The sequence below is a fragment of the Pieris napi genome, chromosome 12 (genome assembly GCF_905475465.1).
Source record: "Pieris napi chromosome 12, ilPieNapi1.2, whole genome shotgun sequence".
NCBI lineage: Eukaryota > Metazoa > Arthropoda > Insecta > Lepidoptera > Pieridae > Pieris > Pieris napi.
The window spans coordinates 9,749,986-9,769,330 of record NC_062245.1 but is presented as its reverse complement, the minus strand read 5'-3'; the positions used below and the strand labels follow the sequence as shown (position 1 = coordinate 9,769,330).

At 33.4% G+C, this 19,345-nt stretch overlaps 3 protein-coding genes across 4 annotated transcripts; 2 read left to right on the top strand and 1 right to left on the bottom strand.

Moving 5' to 3' along the window:
* The first annotated feature begins 132 nt into the window (after positions 1-132).
* Positions 133-2,436, top strand: LOC125054752 (THO complex subunit 6). The gene is made up of 4 exons (XM_047656806.1): positions 133-515; positions 768-1,157; positions 1,598-1,760; positions 2,098-2,436. The coding sequence occupies exons 1-4, from the start codon at positions 412-414 to the stop codon at positions 2,416-2,418; spliced, it is 978 nt and encodes a 325-aa protein (XP_047512762.1). The 5' UTR covers positions 133-411; the 3' UTR covers positions 2,419-2,436.
* Positions 2,437-3,193: 757 nt separating this feature from the next.
* Positions 3,194-16,293, bottom strand: LOC125054622. Of its 2 annotated transcripts, none has more exons than XM_047656629.1 (5): positions 16,180-16,293; positions 6,111-6,193; positions 5,315-5,761; positions 4,325-4,557; positions 3,194-3,757 (listed from the first exon to the last, which is right to left on the bottom strand). In XM_047656629.1, the coding sequence occupies exons 1-5, from the start codon at positions 16,208-16,210 to the stop codon at positions 3,328-3,330; spliced, it is 1,224 nt and encodes a 407-aa protein (XP_047512585.1). In that variant the 5' UTR covers positions 16,211-16,293; the 3' UTR covers positions 3,194-3,327. The 2 variants fall into 2 exon arrangements, with proteins under 2 accessions (XP_047512585.1, XP_047512586.1); XM_047656630.1 differs by lacking the exon at positions 16,180-16,293 and adding an exon at positions 6,276-6,413.
* A 751-nt stretch (positions 16,294-17,044) lies between these two features.
* On the top strand, positions 17,045-19,340 carry LOC125054620 (dynein axonemal intermediate chain 4). The gene has a single exon (XM_047656627.1). It carries the CDS (start codon positions 17,098-17,100, stop codon positions 19,264-19,266), a length of 2,169 nt encoding a protein of 722 aa, XP_047512583.1. The 5' UTR covers positions 17,045-17,097; the 3' UTR covers positions 19,267-19,340.
* The last annotated feature ends 5 nt before the right edge of the window (positions 19,341-19,345 follow it).

Genomic DNA, 19,345 nt, shown 5'->3' with positions numbered 1-19,345 from the left:
ATTCATCACTATGAGAAAAAAATATCGATATAAATGCCCAACTCTAGCATTCCATAGATTATACATACTATTCATCATGACAGCTGTAATTTCACTATTTAGCTCTGTAGTCTTGCTCGGTAGTCTGACTTGGTTATATTCTGTGGTTATATTGTTGTATTATTTTTTCTTCGCTACTTAAATTCTAATATTTTTATTTTTTGTTTATTATCAAAAAAGTTTAGTTTGAATAGTTTAAACCCGAATATTGTATTTATTCAAACAGATTGAAGCTTTATTTAATTATTCGTAGTTTACCATTCACAATAGTCAATACCATTAGTTGGGTACGATAAATATCTACAGAACTCTTAACATAGTTTTTATCATTGGAGAGATCCAGACAAGCTTTATCGAATTAATTACACTAAAATGCTTGACAAAATCTTATACAATACTGTATTATGCCAAAGTTTCTCACCTTGCGGAAAGTATTTAGTAGCCGGTAATATATACGGTCAATTAGCAGTTTTTGAGTAAGTAATAACAATATTGAATAAATATAATACCTGTAAAGTAATTAATATTTAGTAATTTGCATATTAGTTATTTTTATACTATCTAATGTCTTATTCATAAGATATTTTTTAGGTTATATTATATTTTTATGCTCTTTACAATAACTAAAACTGTTTATATCGTTGTTGTTTGATTTTATTTATGTAAAGGGACCCCATTAATTGATTTATTGTATTCGTAAAATTACAAATACTTACTTTATTTTTCAGCTTAGATTGTATTTTTAATCCAACCCCAGAGCTACTGTCACCAGACTACAATAAAGCTAAACAAATTCATACCCTTGATTCAGGCAAACAAATATGTAGTCTAGTTAGTACTAAAAAGTTTTTAATAGCTGGAACAGTTAATGAAATTTATGGTTGGGATTGGAAATCCATTCTCAATGTGAAATTAAGCAAACCAGCATGGACAGTGCGGATAAAATCAGAATCAATAATACACCAATCTGATATCAATTGCCTATGGCTTTCTGACAATGAAGAGCGGTTGTATGCCGGCTGTGGTGACAATAAAGTGTATGCCATTAACTTGGAAGATGGTAGCTTGGTACAGACTTTAAGTGGACATGACAATTTTGTGCACAGTGTGCATGGCAAGTAAGTATTTTGCTATTAGCATGGTAAGTATATATTACTTTCGGTGCCTCCTTATAGTGGTTTCTTCATATAATAATTTTTGGAAATACTTGATACTTAATTTCGCAATCCTATTTAATAAGATGCTTGTGTCTGAATTAGTTGTTTTGTTTATTGACTTGCAAAGTCACACATGAGACAGGAAAAAACTTTAATCTTTAATTAATAATTAGTTAAATATTATTTTGGAGAATCCTTATCATAGTTAAATATTATTTTGGAGAATCATTATCCATTTGCTGAAACTGTATTGATTGCACATTTTTTGAAAAATTAATTATATCTAATTAATTTGATTTCCTAATTTACTTTAAAACATGGAAGAATATTTAAGGCTTTCATTCTTAGTTCAAATGATTATTTTTTATTAGCATCTAATATTTATAATAATTCCCTTACAGTAATCAACAACTTATTTCTGCTGGTGAGGATGGCTTAGTTTTGCTCTGGGATTTGAGAACTAGCAAATGTCAAAATAAAATAGAACCATACAAGAATAGTAAAGTTGCTAGACCTGATGTGGGCAAGTGGGTTGGTGCAGCATCACTAGGAGATGATTGGCTTGTGAGTACCAAAGCTTCAATACAATTATTATTTTATATAGTTTTTACGAAATTATATAAAAATACAAATACTTTGTATTTGTACTTCAATAATTATCTCCAAAAATTGCGTGACGTAATACTTGATCGCTCCCTTATATGGTGACCAAGTAAAAGACGGTAAGTTATTAAGCTATATGGGTGGCTATAGGCCTTTGTGGTATTTTTGTGATTTGGTGATTTTCACAGTATAATTTTAGTCATAGTACATAAAAAAAATGTAACCAAAAGTCCCGTTAACATTTAGAAATCTATATATATATTTTGACCAATTACTTTATAAATAATTTCATCATTAGGTATGTGGCGGAGGCCCACGTCTCGCATTATGGCATCTACGCTCTTTGGACGCTGTCACAGTCTTTGATATCCCCGATCATGGCATTCATGTGGCGTCTTTCCTTGACGATTGTGTCCTAGCGGGAGGAACGGCCAAACATCTTTATCAGCTCAGCTACTCTGGAGACGTTAGAGTTGAACTGCCTGTGTCTTCAACAACCGTGTACTCTGCCATTGTACGGACTAGCCCAAATAAAGTTATATCCATTGCGGGTTCAAGTATGGACATTGATCTGTGTACTTCGTTTAATTATAGGGATCAAGTGTTACATTTTAGATAATTAAATGATTTTGCTTTATTTTTTCCTTTTTATAACCTACGCAGTGTTATTGGTACAAATGTAGATTATCATTTTTATATATGTATAGCAAAAAACTATAAGATAAGAAGAAATCTCTAAATCTTAAAGTGCTAAAGCGCATGGTTTCTAACTATGTGGTCGTGAGTTCACCTCGTGTGTGTGCAAATGAATTTATATTTATACGTGCGCAATTAACCCTTACTGGAAGAAAGCGACACATCTTAAAAATCCATATGTGGCCAGGCACAGAAGGCTCTCATTTACTTGCATAATAAAGAATCAAAATTATTTGAAATTCATGAGTTAAAGTAGAAAGCTCCCGCGTAAAGTTTGTGTTTAAGTTGTATCTTCTTTTGTTTCTTTCTTTTTCATTGCGATCGAAGCTCCCTGGCAGTAGCTAGTGAGAAATTAAACTATATTATATATGGTAATAATTCCACGCTTCGCTGTGGCACATTGTGATTGAATGGTTGAGAAATGAGAAACAAAACAAACGCAATCATTTCATATAAGTTTAATTTTGCAGTACTTGTGGAAAAAAAATAGATAAAAACAATCATTGATGCGGATTATATATCATGCTAAAATATCAGCTCGATCGGTGCAGAACTTTTGGAGTTTTTGAAGCGTACCCAAACCAACATAACATTTTTATATATATTGATTCATTAATAATAATTTATATGAAAAAAACTCATTTAAAAATCTCAAATTTAAATTAAAAAAAATATAGGCAACAAAAGACAACAACTTGTTCCTTTGACATTTTAATTTTCCCAACGTCATACACAAGAATAACTTTATGGATATTGTTTTTTAGTTTAGCTAAAAGATATCACTTAATTCATCAAATGTTAGGCGGTACGACATTCGCCATGTCAGCTAGTTTTATATAAATCCATTTTCAGTCAAGGCAGCAGGAATAAACCCTTCACTACCATCACTTTTTCTAACATAAAACCACTCTGAGTCCACATCACTTTCACCCAATCCCGGAACCAACGTAACCACATCACCCTTATACACAGTCAACGTTTTATTCATCACGCATCCAACGTAATCACTGTTTACAAGTAATAACGTTTGTCTTGTGAAATCATTATCGATTCTTATATCGGACACAGATTTTGTTTTTAGGTATAAAGTGTCAAAGTCTTTTTCTGCGCAGGAGCTTCTATACCGCCTGCGTTTGTAGTTACATTCTGAACGAGTTCTGCCACGTATTTGCTCTTTCTCTGTGTCTGTGAGATTCCCGCATGGCTGTGGGTACAAGTCGGTGCTGCTCTCCCAACATGGAGTTTTCTTTTGAAGGGAGTTCCTAAAACACATTGATAATGATTATTCGATTTAAACTTCGTGTTCATAAAGTAAACGCAAGGCAATCTCTTCTGTCCCAAACACTTATTATTGTTGGTTCTTAAAATTATTGTTTGTCTACTCTATTGAAGTCATTGCTTTAAAAATACATTTTTAATTTGAGACATGGTAAAATATTCTTGTTTGACAATAATAACCATAACTTGACGTCTTTTTCCGTGATTCTATTGTAAAGTTTGTCATTGACTTGTCATTTTCAGTATAATATAAAATGTCTGGCTTAACATGTTTATTTGTTAATTCCTCTTGAATTTCTTTAAATTTTGCTAAAAAAACAGAGGCTAAGGGGTAGGTAGCAGCTCACCTGATGTTAAATGATACCGCCCATGGTCATTCTCAAAATATCAGAGGGATCACGTGTTTCGACCGAACACAGAGATTCGACTTCAGACGACAGTTTAACGTTTGTGAATAGAAAAATAATTATAGTAAGCTGTTTTCTATTAGTTCAAGGTTAAGCATTATAAAATAAAACATCTTTTTATTAAGTAAAAAAAGAATTATATACCTTGATGGTAATATACCGACTATGTCTACCAAGGGAAGACATGCGGTATATAACACGTAGCCTTCATCGCCGTGTGGCGTTTGCGCATACAACCACTGCTGGTTTTTGAAGACTGCGTTGACCACCGTCCCCAAAGGCAACGACAATTCTCGTTGAAGATTTTTCTGCGTTTGGTATAAGGTGGTAGGAAACGCGATCACAACTGGTATGTTTCCTGGACGATCTAATGTTGCCTGCGGGAAATATCAACGCTTTACGCAACGTAACGTCACATAATCGTTATTTTTTCTACAGCTGTGTTGTTGTTGTATTTGTTTCTATATTTATTATCCCATTCGGATCATAGTAGATTGATAAATTTGAAATGCAAAAAGTACTTTGACGACCACAGTCAAAACCGTTTACGACGAATCGTTTAGAACAACATACCGGTTATATTGACCTAAAGGTCCCAGCTGAATTCTATTATACTAGGTTCTTAATAACAACGTCATCGGTTTTTACGACCAAATATGAGTAGTCCCTTCGATGTCGTTATAACAGATGTTGACTGTATATGTAGTACGTAAACAAGACACATAGCTTTAAAGTATCATTTGATTTCTGAGAAAATTCTTGCACGAATACCACAAGCATATTGTACGAAAATTTGGTTTAAATTACATGGGATAACCTGTACCCTCGTTAACCGCAAAACGTTCTTTAAACCCATCGATATTTCGTAAATTACATACAATTTAGGGTTTGCTAAAAGTCAAACCAAAGATTAATTTAAATTGGTTTTTAAAGAAACGAACTATTCTTATTTATATGTGTTTTTATAACTTTAAATAATTTTTTGTTTATTTAATTATAATTATTATTTATAATTTATCTATCTTTTAGTTCCTTCATTTATAGCGCCTGATGAGTAACCGCAAGGTTAATATTTTGTTATGTTCAGTACTGAAGGCTGTATAGAAATAAAATTGTTCTAATATGTACGCATACCTCACTTAAAAAGCTGTCCAAATCCTTTATATCGTACCCAAACTTGGGGTGTTTCTTCTTTCTCCTGTGTCTATGTCTATGTTTCTTCCTTATATATTCTGTTTCATCACTTGAATCCGAACATGAATATAGTCCATTGAATTCATCACATGCACTCTTGAATCTGCGATTCGTCCAATCATTTTTCAGTCTCTCCCTACTTTTTCTATCTTTCTCCTCTGTGTATAAAGACTTTTCGCTATGGATTTTCTTATCTATATTCTCTTTTAGCACCCACGTGAGAGAAATTTTTGATTTGTGCCTGTGTGGAAGTGGCGTGGAGTGCCAAAGACCCATATCACCAATTTCAGCGTACTCTGCTTCAGAGAAATTGCTACTTGTATTGGTGATGTTACAATTTGCTAATAGATCTATCACTTCGTGTACTGGGGTCGGGGTGGATGGAACCTATAAAAAAGATGATGAAGAAGAATTTAGAGCATGAAGAGCCGATTTAATAACATTTGATTTTCCTAGAAGATTATTTTTGTTTATGAAATATTACTCAATACACAAAATATACAGAAAAATACGTTTTATAATGGGATATATTTTATGCTATTCAGCTCAATTAATAACTATGTATTAAAAAAACACGAAACGCGCTGTTTCAAACGATTCAAATAGTTAATAAACACCAATAAAATATATATGATTGTTGATAATAATTGACAATAAATGTTTAATATATCTTGCTACAACCAATACGTTTTTATCTTTAACTAAGAAGAAAGTTTATGTTACAAATATAGCTCACCTCGTTTTGTTGTTCATGATTTTCATTTTGTAATCCCTCGTCATTCACACTGTAAGGGGGTGGGAGATCTTTTGATAATATTTCTGGAAGAATATAATATTATTATTACTTTAAAAAAAAACAAGATATAATTTTACTACCACAACATGGCTAGAATGTTCGCACCTTAAACAACAAAAAATTATTATTTAAAATCGATTTCTCTACACTATAAATCCTCTACAAAGGGATACAATCTATAAAAGGAAACACAACACCGTCGGATATGATTAATGAGTTATTACCATGTTCAACTGAGCGAATTATTGGGCATAAACAATTATGAACAATGAGCCGATCGAACAATGTAGCTACCGAACTACGAGTGTGGTCATGACTTGAGACCGCCTACCGTCGCGCTTGGAAGCAAGTTTGAAACTGGCAGAGATCCTTTCCAAGCTGAATATTATCTTGATATATTGGAGATTTATTTGTCAGCTACGAAAACGTAGAGGTTAATGTTTCGTAGCGAAATTAAAATTTAGAACTTTTGTAGCTATTTATGAAGTTTAACTACGTTTTTGTTATTTTAGAAGTTCTTTGATATATTAACGTTAATTAAATTACTTAACACGTCGCACTTTTCCTCGTTACATTCCTAAAGTATATAAAATTAATTCAATTATTATCATTACATTGGTTTTTTGCACATTCAGCGAATAATCGCTCCCTTATCGGCTTAAACAATTCCATCGCAGCATTTATTAACATTTTATATCTATCGTAATGTCTATATCAATTTATTAGGTTAACTGTAAGACGGATAAGAACAAATTCTTGTCTATAACAGTCCATCCGCTAATATGGTACGTCCATAATTGGATCTTAAAAAATCATCGCGATTTCTCACGAGGCGGTTTGAGAATACGCACGCTAAATGCCTCGAGGCTCGCCATTCGACAGTGCCTCGGTCACGAATCATTCATTATACTTCACTTTCTTAATTTAGATATACGAGCGTAACAATATGTAATTGCGGTTCAAAGGTCGTTCATTATCAACGATCGATATTGTCTGACCAGTATAAAAAAATTGCCTTGCAGGTTTTACTGATAGCATTTAATATGTACAGAACTAAAACATGGGATACGTTATAGGTATTTGGATTATGAATTGTTTGTTTTTGTATTATGTTCATATGTTCAACGATTTTCATATTTAAATTAAAGAATATCGGAAAAAAGTTGTCACGACCCGACTACAAATGAAAATGCATTTTTTAAAGAATTAATGTAATATTATTAAAACTTTTATACAGGACTTTAATCTGTTTGGCCACGAATTTTACGCACTGTTTCCAAGGGAAATTTTGCCACAGCTTGCTTTGCAAAATTTTTTTGGAGACTCAATGTCGCCGTGTCGCTTAGAGCAGGCTTTGGCCTCTAAAACTGATCATAGTTTGAAGTCTAAGGGTTGAGTTCTGGGCTAGATGAGGGCCAGTCTTGCTCTTATAAAGTCCGGAACGTTGGTTTCAAGCCAGGCTTGGGTAGTTCGCGCCTTGTGATCAGGTGCAGAGTCCTGCTGGAATTAAGTCCATGTTTCCGACCACTTGAGCAGCTTCTTTAGAACTGTGAGCGTACATTTTATCATTTTGCTTATTGTAGTGTTGTTCAATCATGAAAAAAATTTCATCGGTAAAGAGAATATTTCTGTTCTAATCACCAGCGTATCGCGATAGAAGGCGTTTTGATCGATCTACTCTCTTTAATAGTAAAGATTGATTTAAGGCATATCCTGTATATCACCGACAAACACCAAGCTTCAGATCTTATTTTATAATACGCGACCGAGTCCTAGCAGGAATCTTCATTTTTCTCGATAAGATTTTTGCTTCACAAAACAGCAGCAATAACAGCACGCGGCCGCCCCGATCTTTTCTGGATCTGTCCGACAGACAAAGTGTTGTTGTATCTGTTGATAGTACGGTATACGAACATACGGCTGATACCAAGCTTCTGAAGTGTCTGGATTCTGGAATATCACCGACGCGACCGCGACGGCTCCAACACCCCATTCCATATTGCAATTTGACAATAAACACAAAAAAAAATATGTGAAATAGCGCAAAATCCAAAGAAGTTTTTAAAATATTATACGTGTTCCAAATTCAAAATATGTAATTAAAAAGTTGAAAAAATAAAAGTTTTTATGTAACAGTATTTATGGCCAGACTAGTTATATAACATGTACCGTCCAATTAATAAATAGACACTGTGAAATTTTAAAATAAATTATGTATATCACTAATTATTATACACTAGTATTCAGAGCCTTTTTAATGATATTTTCTTAAAACGTACGCGTGTTCCACTAATTAGCAAAGTATGTACGTATCTATATGAGGTACATGGTTTGTTAGACATAAATGTAGTAATGAGTACCGGTGCTAAAAGGCAGTCTAAACAGTCAACTTGACGCTTTTAAATTAGATCGCATTCAACACCTGCGTTTGAACAAAGAAGTTTTTGACAAGTCAAAAGTTTAACGAACAATACTTGTGGGAATAAAAAAGTTTTACGAAGATAAAATCGTACCTCATGTTTTATTTTCGTTTTTATAACTATCTACTTTAGAGGTTTTATTACTAATAAAATATTAATATGATTTTAAAATATGATATACACGTTTGATATTTATAAACTATAACACGCTTTAAAAAAGTTCATAATAAAAATATACAAACGGTAAAAAGTATACAATATCAAATATTTTCTCCTTGAATGTAATCTCAGCTACTAAGCTGCAGCTTAATCTATATCTATTGAAATCGTAATGCGAATATAATTACGCAAAGTTGATAGTTTTATGTGCTCTAGCTTGTTTCTTATCACTTTATTATGAGTAATTAAAATTTATTGGTTTTCGAAGACTGCCGCCCAAGTAACTCATTACTTAATAACTTTGGAATTACTTTGTCGATGTAACAGTAACTTTGAACTTCATAATTGATAAGTCTTTTCACTGTATCAACCACACGCTTAATAAAAATATTTTAACGAAAACAGCAAATAAAGAAGAGTCTCCTCCAACTTCAATATTTTTTTTGCGATTTACTTTATGTAGACGCCTAATAGGTACATACATACCGGCAACTCCAAAGTTTGGTGCTTTTTCGCAAACCGTATCAGTATCGCAATACAACGGGAAAATACTGGCACTATTAAGGATAGACAGGTAACTATTATTAGGAAAAAAATGCTTTTTTTAGTTACTTTTCTTGTAATTGAATGAACTATTATTAACACACGATATGCATAATTATATTTAAGTTGTGGAGATAACACCAATTGACAAAAGGGTTAATTTGTATATGGTAACACGAAAGGTAAAGATTTAGATTCTCTCGGTACCCAATAAATTTACAGTTACAATGTTATTAAGAACTACACAATAATACATATAATATTAATAATAGGGCTTGATTGATCCACAGTTTAACTAAAATATACAAAAAGAAAGATATATACAATTTTATTATTCTTAGATACGGCCCCGTCCGGGAGAAGGCCTACTACAACTTTTTCCATCCTATTTTATCTTTTTCCGTCAGTATCCAATTTTTGCCAGATAATTCCGAGAGCTGGACAATTATACAGTTAATAAAAAAGTTCTTTTTCTTTCAGAACAAGCTCCATAGAAACTTTACACGATTACATAATTAAGAGGTATATTATGAAAAATACATTTTATTGTCCATATTGTGTCACGTATTGTTTCTCAGAACATGATTTGTATGTATTTCGTTCGGAGAAATTGGAAAATGATACGTATTGGTTATCCGCGACAATCGACACCACAACAATCCCGCTATTCGCTAAAACTGCGTTTGCTCATGTCACGTCGCCACAACGCCTCTAATTTCACGCTTTTATTATTTCATTTAAATTTTTATTGCTGTAAGTGTAGTTTATTACTATTATGTAATGTTTTTGGAAATGAAATGAGCGTTTTATTATTACATTGTACTCTTAATGAGTTATATGGTTCATGACTGTAATGTAACATTCACAATGGGTTTAATGCTTACATAATATCATGTAATTATTATCCAATTGGGGCCGCAAATATCCATAAACTTGAAGCTATAAAAAATAATGGGATCGGGGGTTTGGTGGAACTTCGTTTCATTAGACACAGAAAGGAAAACATGAGAAAAGGCATGGGATTATGTATATCTCGATTCTGTAAGTTATTTCCTTAAAAAGTTCCTGCTTAAAGGGTTGATTTGTAATGTAACAAAGGATATCAAAATATGTACAATACGAAAAGGAAAAAGTATCGGTATGCCAGGAACGCGCCCTACGGAAGGGAATGCGAAGGATTCACGACTGCCGAAAACGTGCGTACGAGTGACACACCGTGACACGCTGTGTGCACGCGCCCATTGTTGTGTCAAATTATAATTTTTATGGCGCGAAATATTTTGGAAGTTTGGATGAAATATACAACCAACCAGAAGCTTAAAATTTTTCGGGATATAGGTAATATTTGCGTACCAGAAAACATATTTCAAAACGTGTACATCGCTTTATTTATAATTTCATAAATAATTAGATATTTATTCATATAATAGTAGGTAACTTATAAAAAAAATCCTTTCAAGAAATTCGTGTATAAGCAAAAAATATATTGGGCACCTCATGAGGGCAGGGGTCAACCCATCCACTCCCACGCATCTTAACTAAGATCATTATCAAAAAATTATAAAGTTAAGCCCATAGACGATTTGTTAGTAACGCCCTCATCAGATACAAGATACATGTGAACGTAATAATCACTCCTACATTGCCATATTACATACTAAATTAATTTTATAATTTTTGTATAAATAATTATAAGAGCTGTAACATTTTGGATTTTGTCAAATAAATTAGTTTGCGTCCTAATCCAAAACCAGTAATTCTAAAACAAAGCTACACAAAAGCGTTATTGTCGCTGTCTTTAGCAGACTGTTAGATCTATTTCGAGGCATGTTTTAGTAGCTCTCATGAATGGTTTTCAGAATAAAACGGTTAAAAAATTAGACGCAATTTGTTTTAAGTTCTATTAATCGGGATTAAAAATCTGAACTAGTATAAAAACAAAAAATACTTACGTAGATAACTAAATTTATAATACGTTTTTACTCTACGAGCACAATTAATAGTCTCCATTTCCACATCAAAATATTTCTCTTAGCCCTAATTGCGCGGGTATATTAGGATGCAATCAGTGGTAAGTGCGAAAGAGTTCATGATTGCAAAGCTGGTCGGGACTGGTAGGGCCCAGGATGAAATTAAGGGTGCTCTCGATAATTGTGCCGTGGGAATGAACGGCTGCGTAAGCGATAGCACGAAAGTAATGATAGTATATTTTAGGAGTTCCCGAAACTTGGGTGAATTTCATATTATATTTTAGACGCACCGGCGTCTATAATAGGTAATGAGGTAGTCAGAGATATACGTATAAATTGGCTTAAAATTAAATTTGTTATTCTGAGATAACTTTGTTCCAGAATGGTTTCATAATAGACTAGGATAGGATTTTGAGAGCAGTGATAGAAATACTTAAAAAACCAACAAATGTAAAAATACATGTATGAATTCGATTAATCCCATAGGCATATGAAACGTCAATACAAAGCTATTTAAAATTAAGCAAATTATACCTATGTAAATGTATTTAGTGTTAATGTGTGTAACTTTTAATCACTGATTTTGCGAACCCTCCCAATTTTATATACGAGTCAGCAAGAACAAGACACGCAAATGCAATCCATGAAATAGTAACTCGTTCTGTACTGAGTAGGTGCGTCGAAAACTTATCAACATTAAAATTTAAAAGGATTTTGTAAAAATTATATGTACTATGAAGAGGTTGTTATTCGAAGTTCTCACATTGCAATAATTGCAAGAATGCAATAATTATTATTTGAATTATTTAGCACGGATATAGTGCTAGCATTGGGATATCTAAAGAAACAATTATTATCGCTTGTAAAGACGAATTAATTTGATATTATAGTATCATAGTTTGGCGTCAAATTACTTTTTTTTTTGTCTAGTAGTATCTAGTATCTAGAAACTGATCACAGGTCAATTTTGGTGAATTTATATGTCTTAAATAAAACGTTATTTTCCGAGTTCTGTATAGATTTCTAAATAGCAGATGAAAGGGAATCTTGCGGTCAGTGGAACACTTTCAAGTGTCGCAAATCTCCGCACTGTGACGAATAAGTAATGATATTTGAATTAGACACGGATCAGCCTCCGACTGACAGCTAGATACAAATAAATTCGCCAAGCATTCTACTTACAAGTTATTTAAGGTCTTGATCTGGATTTGGCTTTTAAATTAAAAACCGGAACATCATTGTTAAATTGTCTTTATTTACGGGAGACAATTCGCAATAGAAATAAAATGAACAGTATTTAAAAAAAAACGCTAACCGTTTCGGATTTGATACCTTTAGGCTTTAACTCAAATTTTTCGATGGTCGTTTTAGTGCTCAGTGGTAAGTTTTATAAGGGTCAAGTTGTACGTACATTGCCAATGGCACAGCGATTTTTTAAATATTTAAATTTAATAAATTTTATTTTATATATGTATTATACAAATAATAGATTTTATACATATTTAAATCGAGTCTAACTAATTTAAGTCATTCGTCTTTTTGTAAGAAAGATTTCCGAACAATTTTTACTAGCAGTTTCTTGTGTTAAAATTCTATAGCCACCGGCCACGGTCTACGTAGTTTGCAAAAATATTTACCGTCTGGAATGCGAGCTACAAGTATGCTATACAAATCGGAAAATCGATCTTTAACACATAATTTAAGATTTGCACCCATCTATCACATGAAGTATCAAGTATTGCACATTATTTAAGATAAAAAATCCATATATAACTATATACTTTAGAGGAGGTTTTGGTTATATTATTATTTAGCAGAATTTGAGGTACCTAAGTTTGATGTTAGACGAAGAACTTTTGTCATGTTAATAAGGTTAGTTTAGAGTTCAAATGTGGGCACATCTCGTTAATGATGTCACAATAATTTTCGTCACTGTTTTTGTTTAAAAAACATCGACCTAATAGATCGCTATTGATAAACCCACATTTCAAATATACTCGCCACATATCGCAAATATTAGCAAAGGATGAACAAAATAATTTCTTTGAGCGAAACCTTCAATATATTGTTGGAGTCAAGAAAATAATAAATGATATAAATCTTCACACGCAGAATTCCGATCTTTGCAGAAAACTTGAACGTGGAAAAATTTACGGTCAAGAGTGCACTTATGAAATGGATAAAAATTATTTATTTGTGGTTGGCGCAATTAGTTGGGCGTGGAGTCTGCGCCGGCGACCTACGACCCAGCCGGTCCGACGCCACAGCATACCTTTCGTATAGTAATACAACATTTTCGATATTTCGGATCAGCCTTTCATGAATTAACATAAAACACATCATATATACTTTAATATGTTAACATAATTTCAAGGATTGTTTATTTATTTCGTAGGAATACAAACTAACTTAAATTATATATTTCTAACAGAAAAAGTATTACCAAGGATGGGATACATAAAATATATAAAAAGGTTTTAAAATTTTAGAGACTTAGGAAGAAAAAACAGATTAAATACATTAACTAAGTAAACCTAATTCGAGTGTGTTGTGTGGTGATTCTTAACACTCCCTTTAAGTATATTCCGCGATAGCTTAATCAAGGCTTAATGACAATAATTATATTTAATTTTTTCTACCTCGAGACCTTCAAGCTTGAAAAAATCATTATCTAGAGGCTATATATATTTCTCAGCATGTTAACTGTTAGGGTAAAATCATTAATAGTTCTACGAGGTCTACGTTACGCAAAAATGATTTTCACTAGAGTCTGGCTAATTAAATAAAAGAGAAGATAACGAAAAAGCGCGGAAAATTCAATAAAAATTTAGTATGGTATCCCTAAAAGTTTGATATATTTTGTGGATTAAACTTACTTGATACTTGATTTTATTTTATTATTTTTTACATTGATAGTAACGTATTTAGTCTTTTACTATTGATACTTAAAATGACTAGCATTGCATGGAAAACTAAAACTATATTTACTATAAAACACAACTTGATTCGGAATAATCAAAATCAGAATCCAAAAAATCAATATGCATAGATTCATCAGAGTCATTGCTGTTATCACTTCTCACATTGATTATTAAACTTTCTAAATGTTTAGGCTATTATACTCCTGTTAACTATTAGGAAAAAATATATAATAGAAATAAAAATGAGTAATTGCATGAAGTATTGACAATAAATCATACTAACCTAAGAAATTCATGACAATGATTCATTCAATGACATTCTGTGTTGCCATCCGAATATTTTCAAATAATTCAATTATCTTCTTTCATTAGCCAGACTCTAAGAACAAGAACTTTTCTTTTGCTTTAATTCCTCTTCTTAGGGGTTTGATGCGTTTATCTAATACCATATTTTATTGGGTGACTGTTAACACACTGCCAGTGCTATACTTAACTGTGAGAATATCTTTCATCACCTTTTTAAGTGTTATTTTTAGATTGAAGAAATTGAATTACTGTATCGTATCCACTGTAACATACTTGTCCTCACCCTGGCCGGCGAAAGAATTCCAAATTTGACTTACACCTTTAAATTATCCCGCGATCACGAACTCACCTACTTTTTGTTACAAACGGGTTTCTTAACGTCAGGAGATTTAAATTAATAAATGCAAATGACTATGTTTTAAATTAATTAGGTACAGAGTTGTACATATACAATGATCTTTATTTGTTTTCACAAAAATTTACGCCCAGAAGACCGTGGGATATCTCTTATTAATAATGTTGATTGACTCAAAGATAAACTTTGTGCAAAATATCTGGGAATTTTGCGTATTTGCTTGTTTGAATGTTCACTACTTTTGTTTTTCAAACTACAATTTTAAAAAATTAAGATTAAATACCTATAGGTATTAAAGTTTTAATTTATCATAAACATTTTTTTGACGTGATAACGTCTTTAAAATCGTTTTAGTCGGGTGACATGTTCAGAAACTTGTGTCACACCAAAACCTCACGAGCGCGATCGCTGGTATAACGAGAGAGAGACGGACCGATCTCCCGTCTCATCTCGAGCGCTGCCAGTCATTCCGTGAATGTATGAAGAAAAATGTATATCATAGTCGAATAAGTAAACTTGTCATTTTACACCCGAAATTTATCATCAAAACTGTGAATAAAACGATAGATGTAATTTAAAATTTGAAAGAATTGTTATCTTCATTAATTCCTTACTTCCCAAAAACTTATATCACCAATAAGACGTTATCACGTAAACATCTCGATCGTAAACCTACTTTACAAAAAACCAATATTTTTTTGCAAAAATTATCAAATAAAAAGACTTTTGTTGATCAGATCATCAAATCCTTAATTAAAAGCTTAGGGCCCGAGGACCTGGGTTCAATCATAAAATAAAAATATTACACTTGTAGCATTACAGACTAGATTATTCAGAGGTTTGTTTTTAAATACTAAAGCGTATTATTTTGCGGCGCTTACAGTTATGAGAAAATAATGAGAATTTATTAGCAATAGTGCTAGTAACGCATATGGCGTTTAATCTGTAGGTGCTGACTTCAATTCTCAGGAAAAAAATTCGGGTCGGTAAGTACAGAAGTAATGAATTTATATAAAAAAAATATCAGCGTAGGTTATAGAACAGTAGAATTTAAGAAGTAGCTATTACCGCAATATAAGTAAATATACAACGGTGAATTTTTGGCTTTGGGATACCCCTTTTAATATGACGTGTTTATAAGGTGTTTGTCCGTCATTGGTGATTTGGTACACCAACTACTTTGTTGTACCAAATCCCCCAATTGCTTGCAATAAATGAAATATTTAATTTTAATATTTTCTGTTTGCTAATCAATTAGTCCTATTTCAGTCTAGGAGCAATATAAAGTGCGTCAACAATGAAGCTATGGAGTTGTAAACAAAAAAATAGACTTACTCTCACGTATCTTCTGAAGAAACCTCTTCATATCTGAGCAGGTGCTCTTTGGCACGCGCCTGAAGCACTAATGCGCCGGCTGCAGCGTCACGCTCTGATGACGAGGGTACGTCACGGACCACGAGGTGCATAAACTTGCAAAGGGCGTTACTCATATATTAGTCACAAGCTTGGAAAGTATTAGTACTAAATCAAGGTCGAAAATGTCCATTTAGAGCATTCAAAACAGATGCTGCGTCATCTTTTGGTACTGGTCATCAAGCGTGCGGTTCTGAACTCTGTGGTCATGCCAACGAAAGGAATATAGCAAGTAAATCCTCAAATCTTACAAACAAAGGCGTGTGCTAACAGACAGCTGATCACCTATAATCGGATACTTTTTTAAGATTGTAATGTAAAAGTAATAGATGGAAATCTATGAGGATAAGGCCCATATAGTGTTTAAACACCACTGAAATGTAATAGTACTTTGTTACTGGTTCTCATTGGTTGGTTGTTAAAGATATAGATATTTCTGAGATTTCTTTATTCACAGGTATGCAATGTGAAATAGGTACCTAAATAAAAGCACACGTCTTATAAGGAGAAGGCAAAAGGTTCGGGATGTGTGGGCGGAAGCGCGCTCCACAAAGCACGACGACCGATGAGACTTCGTGCGATATGCTACACTTCTTTTAACAACTATGCTGATTTTATCTACGTTAAAATTAAGTTGAAAAAATAAGAAGAAAGATGATTTTTAAAAGCGAGCCTCCTAAAAGTTTTTATCTATATTTTGTAACGTCAATTTTAGACTATTAATTATTGTGACATTATGATTTTTTGTCAATAGATATTTACAATTAGCGTTGTTTACAATTCAAAAGTTGAAAATTGTAATATAATTTAATATTGATATTTAAAAGAATTTACTAAGTCATGGCTTCAGACGAGAGTGCTGAAGTATCCACGGGACCAAGTTCTACTGCTACCACTGATCCATCAAAGTTAAGTATTTCTGAATCCCTATCGAAAGTAAGCAGGGCCACTTTCTCTTTTATGGAAGCTAGACAAAATCATAACGTAATAGAGAAAGGGGTCGACTTTACACCTGACGATATTGTGGATCCTGACTACGTCACTATGTTTGACACATTTTCACACGCTGCTTTTGAAAGTAAACCTAGGGCACGTAGCGAAGTCGCACTCAAAGGCAAGTCTAAATCAACGGCTGATATGGGTATGAAAGTATTCGCCACCACAATCTCCCTTGACGACATTCATATCGATTACACACAAAACACCGAAGAAGGGGTCATTCCAGACGACGTTGACTTAGAATTAGCACCTTCAGCATTTTATCTACCGAAAGATTATCCCATCATGTCTTATCCCCCAGAAGTACTAATTGTTCTTAAAGAAACAGATACTCAGTTTATGTTTGAACTACCATGCTTCACCTTTGAAAAGGGTACTCCGGAAGCTGTCGTTGTAGAAGAAGAAAACGAATTTTATCAGTATATAACAGTCGGCAAAGGCAGAAACAGAAAAATGGTGGTCGAGGAGACGCAAACTGAACAATGCGTGTCTCAAACTCGACATACATTGGCTATAAGGCCGCAAAAGAAAAATGCCATAGTTTTCGCATCAATGTGGGATATGCACGATACTTATGCTAGACTTGCGAGGGTGAAACCGGCGGAGAAACCAGATGAAATGGTGATGTACCAGTCAGCGGCACCAACGTTACTTCGCAAAAGAGCTAAAGTAGTAGACACCACCAATGACAAGAGAGATAAAACTTTCGCTGAAATAGGAAACACACCAGAGTTCTTTGATGCTGTTTTATTAACAGAACGTGTTCTTGCGACCCTCGAGTATTCAGGTCAACAGAAGAAGTTTCGTGGCCTCGTAAGTATTGATCCTCTTTCACTTGATTTAATATATATTTATTCCTTGAAACCTCTTTGGACGTTTGAATGTGATGAAACTGCTAACCGACCAATAACAAGCATATCTTTCAATCCAAAAAACAAAAATATTCTAGCTGTAGGCTATGGAAAATACACATATGCTGATCAGTTCTCTGGTTTAGTATGTATATGGTGTACTAAAAATCCCTGTAAACCAGAACGAACATATCATTTTCAAGATCCCTTAACTTCCGTGGCATTTTCTGATAAAAATGCTAATTGGTTGGGATGTGGATTTGCAAATGGCGATGTCCTTATTTTGGACGTCACCTCGTATACAATAAAAACAATTGCAAGAAGTAAAAGAGACACAAACCCATGTTTTGAACCAATTTGGGCAATATGTTGGCGAGACATAGATAAGGATAACCAATATTTGATGACTACATGTCAAGATGGAAGAATTAATAGGTTTACTAGTACCAAAACTCATGATTTCATATGTACACCAATGATGCGTATATCCACCGTAGAAGGGCAGATGAAAGGTCTAGATACACCCAAACAATGTTTAAAAGTCGACGTGCCTATTACTAGATACCCTGCAGCATTGTGTATGAAGTGGCATCCTTTAGTAGAACACGTATATCTAGTCGGAACGGATGAAGGTTGTATACACAAATGTTCGACACACTATTTAAACCAACATATGGATGTTTATAGAGCTCATTCGGGACCTGTGTATAGCATGGAGTATTCACCGTTTATGGATACATTGCTAGTATCATGTGGGGCCGATAACGCTATTAGGCTGTGGATAGAAGGTATGGACGATGTTATAATGACATTAAACTGTCCAAGTGCTGTATTTGACATCGCATTCTGCCCTATTAACTCGACAATCTTGATATCGGCAAGTGGTAATGTATTATCGATTTGGGATTTGCGCCGCAAAACGCACATCCCTTGTGCCGAATACACGTTTCCTCCTAGTGTATCTTTAATGTATATTAAATTTTCGCCATCCGGTGATAATGTTTTCGTTGGAGATACGTTAGGGCGCATACACACCTTCCATTTGGAAGATACCCCGATACCGCCGTTCTACCAAAAAGAGCTTTTGGATGAAACGATTAAAAAAGCTCTATGTACGAGACCTCAACTTTTGAAGCAGCTCGACAAGTTAAAGAAATGAAAGAAGCGAGGAACGTGAAATCACGTCATTTAGACGTTACGCCTGTGATAAAACAAATTATGATATAATTTAATGTATT